Source organism: Microcaecilia unicolor, chromosome 8, assembly GCF_901765095.1.
Source record: "Microcaecilia unicolor chromosome 8, aMicUni1.1, whole genome shotgun sequence".
Classification (NCBI taxonomy): domain Eukaryota; kingdom Metazoa; phylum Chordata; class Amphibia; order Gymnophiona; family Siphonopidae; genus Microcaecilia; species Microcaecilia unicolor.
The window spans coordinates 96336817-96351504 of NC_044038.1; the positions used below are offsets into that span (position 1 = coordinate 96336817).

The 14688-nt window shown below is 41.8% G+C and overlaps 1 protein-coding gene across 1 annotated transcript in view; it reads left to right on the plus strand.

Moving 5' to 3' along the window:
* The window catches only part of LOC115475963 (TYRO protein tyrosine kinase-binding protein-like), a 37218-nt gene extending 24918 nt beyond the window's left edge, over positions 1 to 12300 (plus strand). The window contains exons 2-4 of the mRNA XM_030212053.1: positions 2727 to 2750; positions 6492 to 6629; positions 10228 to 12300. Coding sequence (XP_030067913.1) covers positions 2727 to 2750; positions 6492 to 6629; positions 10228 to 10265 — 200 coding nt within the window. The 3' untranslated portion in view covers positions 10266 to 12300. The remainder of the gene's footprint in view (positions 1 to 2726; positions 2751 to 6491; positions 6630 to 10227) is intronic.
* The last annotated feature ends 2388 nt before the right edge of the window (positions 12301 to 14688 follow it).

Here is a 14688-nt window from a genome sequence, read left to right on the forward strand (position 1 = left end):
GGGTCTTTGGCTTAATAAAGTACTCCTGTTGTCTCATTCTTGAAGGCCCAGTGTTGCTTTTTTTCTTTTGGTTTCTTTGATTGTATACTGTATTACCCTCTCTGTCTGTACTATGTTATCACAAGGAAAGAAAAATAAAAAAAGAGAAAAAATTTTCACTTATAGGTAATAAATTCCTCATTAACATCATAAAAGTCCACAAATTCTGGAGTTCAATAACCCAACTAGGGAGAACAGAAAGGAAAATATTTTAACAAACTTAGATCAAGTCAGAAGCGTTTACAAGCTAGATACAACAACTTCTTGAGAAACCTTTTTTGATATAATAAAAGAGGATAATTGAGAAGGCTCAAAATAAATATATTTTTCAGTTTGATACAAGACCAAGCACTTGCAAGGATACTTTAAATAAAAAGTTGCTCCAAGTTACAAAGTTTCCTGTTTCAGTTGTAGAAATTTCTGTCTACGTTTTTGTGTCTCACTTGCCAGGTCTGGAAATATTCGTACAGACCTTTAAATAGTTTTCCTCTTACTTGAAAAATTCTTTTCAATGTCCAGACCTTGTCTGTGAGTAACGCAAACGTTACTAATAAAGTGGATGGTACAACTTGTTCCAAATCAGATGTTTCCAAAATAGCCAACACATCAAGCGCCTGATTATTCACTTGAACTTGAGGATTTTTCTCCATCTTTAAGGGAATGTAAAAGGCCTGTGACACTGGAGGAATACAATCTTCATTTATTTCAAAAATTTCTTTATAATAAATCTTCAACATTTCCCTTGGGGAAATCATAGGATGAAAAGGAAAATTTATAAGACGCAAATTATTGCCACGTGAAGCATTTTCCATAAACTCTGACTTCCTCCTCAGGTTCACTAGATCTTTAACCATCGTAGTTTGTACTAATTGTGTCTGTTGAAGTTCCTTTTCCACCTTATTTACCCATGTTTCCAATGATTTTATTTCAGTGTCCATTTCTCTCACTTTCCCTTCAACCACAATTATATCTTCTTTCATTTGCTTTATTTGGGGGCATATCGCCTTACCCAACTCTACTATCAACATCCAGAGACTGACCAAGGTAACATCCACTGGTTTTCTTTGAAAAAGAGTAAATAAAATATCTGCAGGCTCACCCTTTTGTTGAAGTTCTGTCTCAATTACTCCCCGTCCTTCCTCAGTGGATCTCAATGTGGCGTGTGCAGCTAATACATCCGATTTAGGTGGAATAGCCTCCCACCCTAAGGATCCCGCTACCACTTCGGAATTCGGGTCCAATGGGGCCGACATCGGCGAGCTGCTAAACACCGGCTGGGGAGGCGGTTCTCTACCGTCGGGACTCAAGGTGGTTTCCAGCCCATTACTCCTTCCGCTATCTCCAGTCGCGGGTTGAGTTTGCAGGCCTCTCTCCGACGGAATCGTCGAGCTTGCTGCTCTCTGCATATACTGAGTAATCAAACCCGTTGAGGTTGGAGTTCTTTGCTGCTGGGAGGCAACAGCCGCAGCAGCTCTTCCTCTCCTCTTTGGCATAGTAAAGGGAAAAAATTTTTTTTTTAGGCAAACGCAGAGGAGCACTCAAACGCGTCTGTCTTAATCGGCAGCCATCTTGAACTCCAAATACTTTTAACATTTTAATCTGATTTTAAAGTTACAAGAGAATTTTAATTTCTTTTAAACTAAGACACAGTGGTTTTGTTTTTAAATTTTAAAAACTGCAATAAATACTTTTGCACAAACTTTACCACATTGTTAGTTTGGTTGTAAGCTTCACTTTTTAATTCTAATTGTAACATTCTTTGGTGTATTACTCAAGCCCACCTCGCATTATTACCTAGAGCACTGCCTGAGGTAAAACGGCCACATTGACTGCAATTGGACATATCAGGTGAACAGTAGGGGAGGGGTTAGAGTACATTTTCACCTTGGATTATAGTGTGTTTGATCTTTAATTGAGTTTAAATCAGGGACATCCAAGTTTTCTCAGCAGTGGATACATGATCAGAAATCTGTATGTGTACAAGCCACATTCATTTTTAGACTTTTATAGCTTAATTCATGGTCATCAAAATCAGTTAATGTCTTTTGAAATTGTGTGACTTCATATCCATCAAATTTCTCTGTAGCTTTTCAAAATCATGTGTGCAACTTAAGTAAAAAAAAGTTTTGCTAAAAATCTCAAGTGGATTGCTTGCTAAGGTCAGTTGGGCTGCATGTTGGATGCCTCTGGGTTAAAAATGAGAAGCTGTAGTGGAAATTGAGACATAACTGTTTGGGAAGACCGTATCCAGGCACTGATCAGGTATGGGCAGAGAGCATCTTGTTGGAAAATTGTTTGATCTTGCAACATGCTGTAGTTGCGTGATCAGATGACACTTATTCACTAAGCTGGGCCAGTTTTGGTTTCACCCCAGTACATCTGTGACCTGTAACTCCTACATTAACTAGTGTAATTGGAACAAGATTTTAGTAAAATTGGTTAACAAGGCAGGCTCAGCCTGTCTCTGGTAACCCAGAAACATGTTGTAATCCTCTGCTTGGCCACAAGCCTCCAAAATTCTCCCAGTGAAATGAAAACTGTGGCTTGTAGTCTCTTCCTCAATGCTCTTGTGCTTAGAGGTCAGCAATAATAAAATGGAAGGAAACAACAAAAATATCTGATTTCAGATGTCTGTATACAGTTAGTTTATAAAGTAATTTATGTGCTCCTTCCTCTTTCTTTTGCAGTTGGAACTGTGTTCGCAGAACAAGGTAAAGACATTTTCTCTTCATGTGTCAAAATACTGGGCTATGTGGAAAAAAAAAAGGAGTTAAGAAGATCCAAGTAACTCCTGCTGAACCATTTTGATTTGAGACTCATTCATGCTTCCAATTACTGACTTCACACTGTGATGGAGTCTCACTTATTCCTCATCCCACTCACCTCACACACTGCAATGGAGTCTCACTTATTCCTCCCATCTCTGACCTCACACACTGCAGTGGAGTTTCACTCATTCCTAGTGGTTAGAGTGGTGGACTTTGGTCCTGGGGAACTGGGTTTGATTCCCACTGCAGGCACAGGCAGCTCCTTGTGACTCTGGGCAAGTCACTTAACCCTCCATTGCCCCAGGTACAAATAAGTACCTAAGCCGCATTGAGCCTGCCATGAGTGGGAAAGCGTGGGTACAAATAAAAAAAACACACACACACACTGCTGTGGAGTCTTACTCATTCCCATCTCTGACCTAACACACTTGCAACAAAAGTTTTACTCATTCCTAAGGTTGTTGATCTCACACACTGTGATGGGTCTCATTATTCCTCCTATCACTGGCCTCACATGTTGTGAGGGAGTCTCTCTCATTCCTCCCATTACTAACCTCAGATCCTGTAATGAAATATGAAATCTCACTCATTCCCCCCCCCCCCCCCTTATTGACCTCTCATACTACAATGGAGTCTTACTTATTCCTTAGCCCACTGACGTCACACACTGCAATGGAGTCTTACTCATTCTTTACTTTTCTGACTACACACATTGCTGACCACATACACTGCAATGGTCTTGTTCATTCCCAACCCCACTGACCTCATACATTGAAATACAATCTCACGTACTCCTAGGATCACTGATGTCACAATATTCTGAGTTTCACTCATCCATTTTATAACAATAAATAGATAGACAATGTAGTATAAAAGGTAATATCTAAGATTTGATGTCAGAGACCTGAAGAGATCATTGTGGAGAACCATAGAAAGACAGGAATGGTAGGAATCTGAAGAGGTGCTCAGTCCAGCCCTCTCTTCAAACAGGGTCCACAATCCATAAATGATCTCAGATATTTTCTACCTATGAAGGCATCCAGTGGTGGAAATTCCATTATCTCCCTAGGTAGCTTGGTTCAGTACCACAACATATCAGGTAGTAGCATTGATAGCTACAAGCAGTAAGAAAAATACCGAGTCTAATCGGGTTTTAAAAAGTTTGGACAAGTTCCTGCGGGAAAAGTCCAGTCTGCTATTGAGACAGACATGGGGAAATAACTGTTTGCTCTGAGATTTGTAGCATGAAATGTTGCCACGATTTAGGTTTCTACCAGGTACTTGTGACCTGGCTTGCCACTGTTTGGAAACAGGATACTGGGCTAGGTGGACCATTGGTCTGACCCAGTATGGTTACTCTTATGTAGAAAGACTAAGTAGGCTAGGGCTTTTCAGCTTGGAGAAGAGACGGCAGAGGGGAGACATGATAGAGGTATATAAAATAATGAGTGGAGTGGAACAGGTGGATGTGAAGCGTCTGTTCACGCTTTCCAAAAGTACTAGGACTAGGGGGCATGCAATGAAACTACAGTGTAGTAAATTTAAAACAAATCGGAGAAAATCTTTCTTCACCCAACGCATAATTAAACTCTGGAATTCGTTGCCGGAGAACGTGGTGAAGGCGGTTAGCTTAGCAGAGTTTAAAAAGGGGTTAGATGGTTTCCAAAAGAACAAGTCTATAAACCACTACTAAATGGACTTGGAAAAAAATCCACAATTCCAGGAATAACATGTATAGAATGTACGTTTGGGAAGCTTGCCAGGTGCCCTTGGCCAGTGGCGCTCAGTGTGTTTTAAAATACTGGCTGCTGCGGGCTTTTCTAGAGCCAGATGTTCAGTGCTGGGCCATACTCAGATATTGGTGCTGAATTTCTGAGTATTAGGCTGCCAGGAGTTACCTGAGTATCACCACTATTCAGCAGTGGTACTCGGACAGCTACCCAGTTAACACGGAACAGACTTTTCTCTGTCCTAAGTTAACCAGGTAGCTATCCACATACTGTCACTGAATATCATTGATGCCCACATAACTCCCATCACCAGACCATCCTAGAACTGCCTGGTTAATGTTGAGGTGGTCTGCCCAGATTTTCAGCATACTTCTCGATACCCTGTCCTCACTTGGATTCCAGGGCTCTGTCCTTTCCTGGTTCTCTTCCTACCTCTCCCTCCGCACCTTTAGTGTTCACTCTGGTGGATCCTCTTCTACTTCTATCCCTCTGCCTTTCGGCGTACCTCAGGGTTCTGTTCTTGGTCCCCTCCTCTTTTCTATCTACACTTCTTCCCTTGGTTCATTAATCTCATCCCATGGCTTTTCCTACCATCTCTATGCTGATGACTCCCAAATCTACCTTTCTACCCCTGATATCTCACCTTGCATCCAAACCAAAGTTTCAGCGTGCTTGTCTGACATTGCTGTCTGGATGTCTCAACACCACCTGAAATTAAATATGACCAAAACTGAGCTTCTCATTTCCCCCCCCAAACCCACCTCCCCGCTTCCCCCGTTTTCTATTTCTGTTGATGGCTCTCTCATTCTCCCTGTCTCCTCAGCTCGAAACCTTGGGGTCATCTTTGACTCTTCTCGCTCCTTCTCTGCTCATATCCAGCAGATTGCCAAGATCTGTCGTTTCTTTCTTTACAACATCCGTAAAATCCGCCCCTTTCTTTCTGAGCACTCTACCAAAACCCTCATCCACACCCTTGTCACCTCTCGTTTAGACTACTGCAATCTGCTTCTTGCTGGCCTCCCACTTAGTCACCTCTCCCCTCTCCAATCGGTTTAAAACTCTGCTGCCCGTCTCGTCTTCCGCCAGGGTCGCTTTACTCATACTACCCCTCTCCTCAAGTCGCTTCACTGGCTCCCTATCCATTTTCGCATCCTGTTCAAACTTCTTCTACTAACCTATAAATGTACTCACTCTGCTGCTCCCCAGTACCTCTCCACACTTGTCCTTCCCTACACCCCTTCCCGTGCACTCCGCTCCATGGATAAATCCTTCTTATCTGTTCCCTTCTCCACTACTGCCAACTCCAGACTTCGCACCTTCTGTCTCGCTGCACCCTACGCCTGGAATAAACTTCCTGAGCCCCTACGTCTTGCCCCATCCTTGGCTACCTTTAAATCTAGACTGAAAGCCCACCTCTTTAACATTGCTTTTGACTCGTAACCACTTGTAACCACTCGCCTCCACCTACCCTCCTCTCTTCCTTCCCTTTCACATTAATTGATTTGATTTGCTTCTTTATTTATTTTTTGTCTATTAGATTGTAAGCTCTTTGAGCAGGGACTGTCTTTCTTCTATGTTTGTGCAGCGCTGCGTATGCCTTGTAGCGCTATAGAAATGCTAAATAGTAGTAGTAGTAGTAGTAGTAATTTTCAGCACCACTTACCTGGGTAGTGCCTCTGAAAATCTGGGATGGACCCAGTCAGCATGATTTAATAGGGTGACTGCCCTTCTATCTGGTTAAATTACGCTGGATATCAATCCGTATGTATTTATTTATCTAAACATACTGTATATGTCACCTTCTGCATGCAATAAAAAGGGGTTCCAAAATTACTTAGTAATTATAAAATACAACAATCAGACATTCACCCTGCTCTAATAAAATCTGGACAAATGCAATTTTATATAAGTGAACACAAAACAGAAGTTACTTCTTCCCTCTTTCCTCTATTAGTGAACTGTGGAAACTGTTACCAAATCAACCCTGGCATGCTGGTGGGAGTGGTGATTGGGGATGTTATCTTGACTGTAATTATCATCCTGATGGTATATTTCTGTGCCAAGAAGAAGAGTCAACTCAGACCTATTGTGGGTGAGTATGGCATGAACGTTTCCTAGTGAACCCAACAAAGAAATGTGAAGAGAGGTCCTCCAATACTGTTCAGGAAATACTGTGGTTCTTAAAAAATGGATTTGTACCCAGGTAGCTATCCTTATGGAAGTGCCATAGGTTTGCTACAATTTGGTGATTTGTGAGAGAGATTGACATCTAATGATGAATCACTGGACAGGGCTATTAACTGGCTCTGTTATATGTATATATATATTTTTATAACAGACTGATCCATATCTAGCTTTTTTTTTTACCACACGTGTGGTCACCTATTCTTCATTTTTCTTAGGGATATAATAGGCATCTCTGAGACCTGGTAGAAGGAAGATAACCAGTGGGACACTGTCATTTCAGGGTACAAATTATATTGCAGTGATAGGGTGGATCGAATTGGTGGAGGGGTAGCATTATATGTTAAAGATGGCCTTGAATCGAATAGACTAAAAATTCTGCAGGACATGAAACACATCTTAGAATCCCTATGGATAGAAAATCCATGTGTAAAGGGGAAAAGGATAGTGATAGGAGTGTACTACTGTCCACCTGGCCAGGATGAACAGACTGATGTAGAAATGTTATCAGAAATTAGGGAGTCTAATAAAATGTGTAAGACAATAATAATGAGTGAGTTCAATTACCCTTAAATTGACAGGGTAAATGTAATATCTGTGCATGCTAGGGAAGTAAAATTCCTTGATGAAATCAACAACTGCTTTATGGAGCAGCTGGTTCAGGAACCAACATGAGGGGGGGGGGATTCTAGACATAGTCTGTAGTGGAGTGCATGATCTGGTGCAGGAGGTAGTGGTGCTGAGGCTGCTTGATAACAGTGATCATAATATGATCAGATTTTACATCATATCTGGAGTAAGTACACACAAGAAATCCAATACTTTAGCATTTAACTTTCAAAAAGGAAACTGTGATAAAATGAGAAGACTGGTCAAAAAAAAATTTAGAGGAGAAGCTGCAAAGGTGAAAAATTTACATCAGGCATGGATGCTGTTCAAAAATACCATCCTGGAAGCCCAGACCAGACATATTCCATGTATTCAAAAAAGAGGAAGGAAGGGCAAATGACAGCTGACATGGTTAAAAAAAAACGAGGTGACGGAAGCTATTAGAACTAAAAGAAAATCCTTTAGAAAATAGAAGAAGGATCCGACTGAAATTAAAAGGAAACAGCATAAGGAATGGCAAGTCAAATGCAAAGCGCTGAATGCAAAGAGAGAAGTTGAAAAGAAAACTGCACTGGAGGCACAACCCCCCCCCCCCCCCCAGAATAATAACTTTCTAAAGATATATTAGAAATTAGAAGCCAGCAAAAGAATCAGTTGGACTGCTAGATGATCGAGGGATAAAAGGGGCAAACAGGGAAGGCAAGACCATAGCAGAGAGATTAAATGAATTCTTTGCTTCGGTCTTCACTGAGGAAGATGTGAGAGAGATACTGGTGACAGAAATGGTATTTAATGCTGATGAGCCAGAGAAACTGAAAGAAATCTCTGTAAACCTAGAAGATATAATGGAACAATTTGCAACTTGAAGAGTAGCAAATCGCCTGGACTGGATGGTATACATCCCAGCATACTGACAGAACTGAAAAATTAACTTGCAGAGCTATTGTTAGTAATATGTAATTTATCTTTAAAATCAAGCATAGTACCAGAAGATTGGAGGGTGGCCAATGCAATATCAATTTTTAAAAAGGTTTGCAGAGGTGATCCGGGAAATTATAGACCGATAAGCCTGATGTCGGTGCCAGGCAAAATGGTAAATACTATTATAAAGAACCAAATTACAGAGCATATACATAAGCATGGATTAATGAGACAAAACCAACATGAATTTAGTCAAGGGAAATCTTGCCTCACCAATCTCACCTTTCTTTGAAGGGGTGAAGAAGCATGTGGATAAAGGTGAGCCGGTCGATATTATGTATCTGGATTTTCAAAAGGCACTTGGCAACGTACCTCATGAAAGACTCCTGAGGAAATTAGAAAGTCATGGGATATAAATGATCTAGAGATAGAATAACTAGTGAGTTAATTAAGGGCCCTGTTTACTAAGCCACTCTGTAGGCATGCAAACGTTTTAGCGCACATAAAAAATTAGTGTGCACTAATGATAGGAATATAATTGGTGTCTCTATCGTTAGCACAGGCTACTTTTTAGCACATGCTAAAAAGTTAGCGTGCTTGCATTGCGGCTTAGTTAACAGGGTCCCAAATTTGCTGATGACACAAAGCTGTTAAATCACAAGAGGACTGTGAAAAATTGCAAAAGGACCTTACGAGACTGGGAGACTGGGCATCCAAATGGCAGCAAGTGCAAAGTGGTGCATGTGGGAAAGAGGAACTCAAACCATAGTTACGTGATGCAAGGTTCCACATTAAGAGTCACTGCTCAGGAAAGGGATCATTGTGATGGTACGTGAAACCTTTTGCTCAATGTGCAGCGGTGGCTAAGAAATCAAATAGAATGTTAGGAATTATTAGAAAAGGAATGGAAAACAAAACTGAGAATGTTATAATGACTTTGTATCGCTCCATGGTGCAACCGCACCTCGAATACTGTGTGTAATTCTGGTCACCGCATCTCAAAAAAGATATAGTAGAATTAAAAAAAAGGTACAGAGAAGGGCAACGAAAATGATAAAGGGGATGAGACAACTTCCCTATGAGGAAAGGCTAAAGTGGCTAGGGCTCCTCAGCTTGGAGAAGAGACGGCTGAGGGGAGATATGATAGAGGTATATAAAATACTGAGTGGAGTTGAACAGGTAGATGTGAATCACTTGTTTACTCTTTCCAAAAATACTATGACCAGGGGGCAGACAAAGAAGCTTCTAAGTAGTAAATTTAAAACGTATCAGAGAAAATATTTATTCACTTAATGAGTAACTAAACTCTGGAATTTGTTGCCAGAGAATGTGGTAAAAACAGTTAGCTTTGCAGGGTTTAAAAAAGGCTTGGATAATTTTCTAAAAGAAAAGTCCATAAGCCATTATTATGATGGATTTGGGAAAATCCACTGCATATTCTAGGATAAGCAGCATAAAATCTGTTCTACTGTTCTGGGATCTTGCCAGGTATTTGTGACCTGGATTGGCCACTGCTCGAAACAAGATACTGAGCTTGATAGACCTTCGGTCTGTCCCAGGATGGCAATGCTTATGTTATGTTCTTAAAACTAGAAGTTGCTGTTTGCCATGAGATTAAAACAGGACCTGATCAGCCTGCTCTGAAAAGAAATGGAGACAGCTGGTAATCTAAAATGGCACATCAGTGCAAGGTTCATTTCTTCCACTTTATGTAACCTGGTGTTTGATTGTGAGACAATGATCATTTGATACTCCCAACTTCAAACAAATCACTGGAATGCCAGTTTTAAATATATTCATCTTTTGATCAGAAAGCCTTTATAGGGAACAGGTCAGGTTTTGCCAAAAGGACCAATATCTTTGTTGATTGGGAAGGGGGAGGGAGGTGATGTCCTCGAGGCTATGCAGTTAAATCCAGATGTATCTAGGCATTTGAAAAAAGTGATAGATTAATTGCATGATTTCTCTCTCTTCAGATGATACCAAGGTTTACATGAATATGCCAAACAGATGAAAAATTTTGTTGGCAATCCCCTGACATGGCATTGAAGAACACTGGGACTTTGTCTTTCTTGATACTTCTTAGAATTAAGAAATTCCTGCACCAGCCCCTTCCTTCTAAAGCAGCTTTCTTTCTACCTCCAATCAAGAGAACTAGATTATGGCAACCACAGCATTCCTCAAACACCAGAAGAGTCTAGCTCACTGTAGAGGATAATGGGGGAAATGTATAACCTGAGGCACCAGGGCTGGATATAAGGACTAGCCAATGAAATGAATGGAGAACCGCAACGTGAGCTCAACCAATCATGAAATATAGAGCCTGATTCTATCCAGTCAAGGGAAATAAAAGTGACACTGGCAATGGAGATGAACAAACAAGATTCTTCAGGCTTCCTATTTCTCTGACTTTTCCTGTACATTATGGTGTTAGTCGTCACTGCTGCAACCAACCTGGACCTTATTTCATTCATCATGTTTCCTTCTGATACCCCATGAGTCAGTTTAAAGGGAACATTTCACACATCCCATGCTATTCCACTATGGGCTGTAGAACTTCTATTTTTTTTAATTTAAATGTATTATTTATAGTTTATCACAACTTTTACAAATATATAATGTGTATAAGAAAACTAGCAAAGGGAATAAAAGAAACCTCACAAAAACATTCCATAAAAGTAAAAAAACACTCCTCCCTCAATACTGTTCTATTCTATTTACTATCCGCCTAGTTAAAATACCTAATCCTGCCTATCTGCTGATATTCAGAGTGCCGCTGGACAGTGCCACTGAATATCAGCTCCAACTGCTCCTGCATTGTCCAGTTAGTGTCAGAGCAGTCTGTGGGCGGAGCCTGGGCAGAGCTGGTACTAAACCGGTTAGCAACAATATTCAGACTGCTAACTGGTTAAGTAAGGGGATAAAGTTAGGACAGCTGGGATAGATTGCTATTTCTTTTGAGGGGTGGCACACCAGACCCTAAGTGAGTTTAATCTTACACCAGCTGATATTCAGGCTGGTGATCAGTTAAACTTGACGCATAAAGTTAGAACAGCCTTTTTTCTGTCCTAACTTTATGTGTTTACCTACGCTGTTAGTGGTCTGAACATTGTGCTAACTGACTAGGACCATGCTCCACTCAATCTCTGCCCCCAGCCTGTCCCTAACATTGCTAGTTAGGAGTTAGTCATTTAGTGGCAATATTTAGTGGCACTGTTCAGTTAAATGCTGCTGAATATTGTCGGTTAGCCTTCATCAAGCGAGATAAATGACTAGAAGTCTCTCCTGGCTATTTAAATCACTTTGAATAACTACCCCTATGGGGCCAGGAAAAAAGCACCAGTCATGTTCAATATGAGGCTTACTAAAGACCAAACCCCTTGGGAGTAGGGTAAAAAGGTTTGCCATCTCCAAGTTTACCTCTGTCACGCCCTTCACCTTGCTGGTAATGGCGCTCCCGGTGACACAGTCTCCACCGTCACTTCTGTGCCGGTGTTCCATCAGCGCGCTGGTGTCTGACCGCCAGCGTGCGCGCATGCTCTCCCCATCCGACTCTCCAGCACGTGCGCATGCCCTTCCGACGCCCTCGATCCATGCTGCTGTCTTCCTCTCTCCGGTGCTTTGCTCCTCTCTCCCGCAGACACTGGCTGGGCGACACCCAGCGTGCCGGGATCTCGAGCCCCACCTCCTTGCTCCACGGGGTTGGCTATCCCCTTGAGTAGTGTCCTGGCTCTTCCTCTCTCTCTCTGCCTTTAACCTATGGATTCTCTCTTGCCCTCTCTGCTCTTTCCCTATTGGATGCCTATCTCTTTTCCCTTGTTCTCCTCCTATCAATGGCTCATCGCCTTCTCAGCTATTCCCAGTTGATGCCTGAAGCCAGCACTATTTCTGTGGGACTTTTCCCTGCCTCAGGGCTTCGGCTTCTACTTCGGTAGGTGATTACTTTGCACTGTTGTTTGCTTCTTTGTCCCTGTTGCTGAACGTTGCTTGTTTCTGGATTACTCTCTTGCCTGCTGCCTGCCTGTTGACGTTGCCTGTGCCCAGATTACTCTCTTGCCTGCTGCCTGCCTGCTGATGTTGCCTGTGCCTGGATTACTCTCTTGCCTGCTGCCTGCCTTTATGACGCTGCCTGTTCCCAACCACTCTCTGTATCTGTTGCCTGCCCAGCCGATCCTTGTGTCACCCCTCTTCCAGCCTTGTCTCGTGTCCTGCAGGCTGCCTGCACCTGGAGGCTCAATCTCTGGGGAACAACAGTCATCGCAGGTGAAGCCCAGGGTCATCCGGCTGCCAAGCAGAACCAGGTCTGCGTCACCGGACTCAGCTGCGCTCTACTTGGCACAAGAACTCACAAGTCTGACAACCTCATTGATTGTATTTGTGCTTATATTTAGGGTGTTTTTTTACTAAGGTGTGCTCACGTTTTTAGAGCGCGCTAAAATTGTGGACGCGCTAAACATTAGAGATGCCCATAGGAATGCATTGGCGTCTCTAAAGTTTAGCGCATCCACAATTTTAGCACATGCCAAAAACATGAGCACATCTTAGTAAAAGACCCTCTTAGTCATTTTATTGTTCTTATTTTATGTCAAGCTGTACCTGCTGTACACTGCCTTGGGTGAATCTCTACATAAAGCCAGTTAATAAATCTCATTAAAATGAATAAATAAATAAATAAATAAGTAAAGCCACATGAGCTACAGAAGAAAGGTGGAAACCAGTAAACAGTTATTCTCTGGGCAGTACAAGGTGAGATGAGGTCTTGGAGGAGCCAACCAGACCATCATTTGGTTCCTAATCAAGGACACTCCTTCCCTTGGTCCAATGACTCCTTTGAGGGACCTTCTGCTATCCAGTGGATAACAAATCACTGGCTTCTGCAATGCCTGTGCAGTGCAGGCAATCCATAGGGGCCATGCCATTAAATGGGTTTCAACTGGCATAACAGCAGAGTCTTATAAAATGAACTTTTGATTACATTTCCTTCTTTGAGAATAATATCAAGCTCATTTTCAAAAGAGAAAAACATCCAAAAAGTGACATGTCTGCATTTGGACGTTTTTCTCACAAAAACGTCCAAATCAGTATTTTTGAAACCTATTTTTAGACGTTTTTCTCTGAAGTCCCCAAGACACTGGGGGAATAAGGGGAGGTCATTCCTGATTCCCTCCAATGGTCAGTAACCCCCTCCTACTCCCCAGAAATGTGAGGAAAACATTACTTACCAACCTCTATGCCTGCCTCAGATGTTATACTCAGGTTCATTAGAACAGCATGCAGGTCCCTGGAGTAGTCTAGTGTTGGGTACAGTGCACTGCAGACAGGTGGACCCAGGGTTCTACCTCCCCTTACCTTTAACACTTGTGGAGGAAACTGTGAGCCCTCTAAAACTCACCAGAAACTCACTGTACCCACATATAAGTGCCCCCTTCACCCGTAAGGGCTATGGTAGTGGTGTACAGTTGGGGGCAGTGGGTTTTGGGGGGGGGGGGCTCAGCACACAAGGTAAGGGAGCAATGGTGAGATGTGTACCTGGGAGCAGTTTATGAAGTCCACTGCAGTGCCCCCTAGGGTGCTCTATTGCTGTCCTGGGATGTCAGGGGGACCAGTCTACTACAAATGCTGGCTCCTCCTATATCCCAATGGCTTGATTTTGTGCGTTTTGCACTTGGACTTTTTTTTTTTTTTTTTAAATAGACCAACCCCCCCAAAAAACGTCTAAATCACAAAATGTCCATAGTATTTTTGAAAAAAAAAATAGACGTTTTTCTTTTTCAAAAATTACTTTCTTTCCTGTTCAGAATTTGGACATTTTGTGTAAAATGTCCAAATTCAGATTTAGACATCATATCGAAAATGCTCCTCCACGTCAACTGAGAAGCCAGAACAAACGCAAGGTATCAGACTTTTCTAGCTACTGGTAAACTCATGCCAGCCAACTGTAAATCTTTTTGGATAAGCAGGTTCAGCACATACACTTTACAAATGGAGACTCAGAGTCGAATTCAGTGCATATGGGCTTCTTTCAGGGATCAGCATTATCAGCTATTGTATTTAACGAATGCCTGCATCCCTTATGTGACACCTTGTATGTATGCGATGTTACCTTAAGGCAATACAATATAATTTACTGCATTTTTGTTGATAACATTTTGATGTTTGCTCCTTTTATCAGTGACTTAAAGGAGACACTGACCGAGATGAATAGTTGTTTGATAGAAGTTGCTAGGTGGCTAGTTTCCAATAATTTGGTCTTAAATTCAAAGTAGTCTGAAATCATTGTAATCATCCATAGCTCTAATTTCATCTTCTAATACCTACCTTTTACTGCATTAGACACACAGTGTTAGAAGAACTGACATAGGGATCATCACCTCACTTATATTGGAAAAAATATTTCTTAAATTAACTTATAATTAAGCTCTGGAATTAAGCACTGG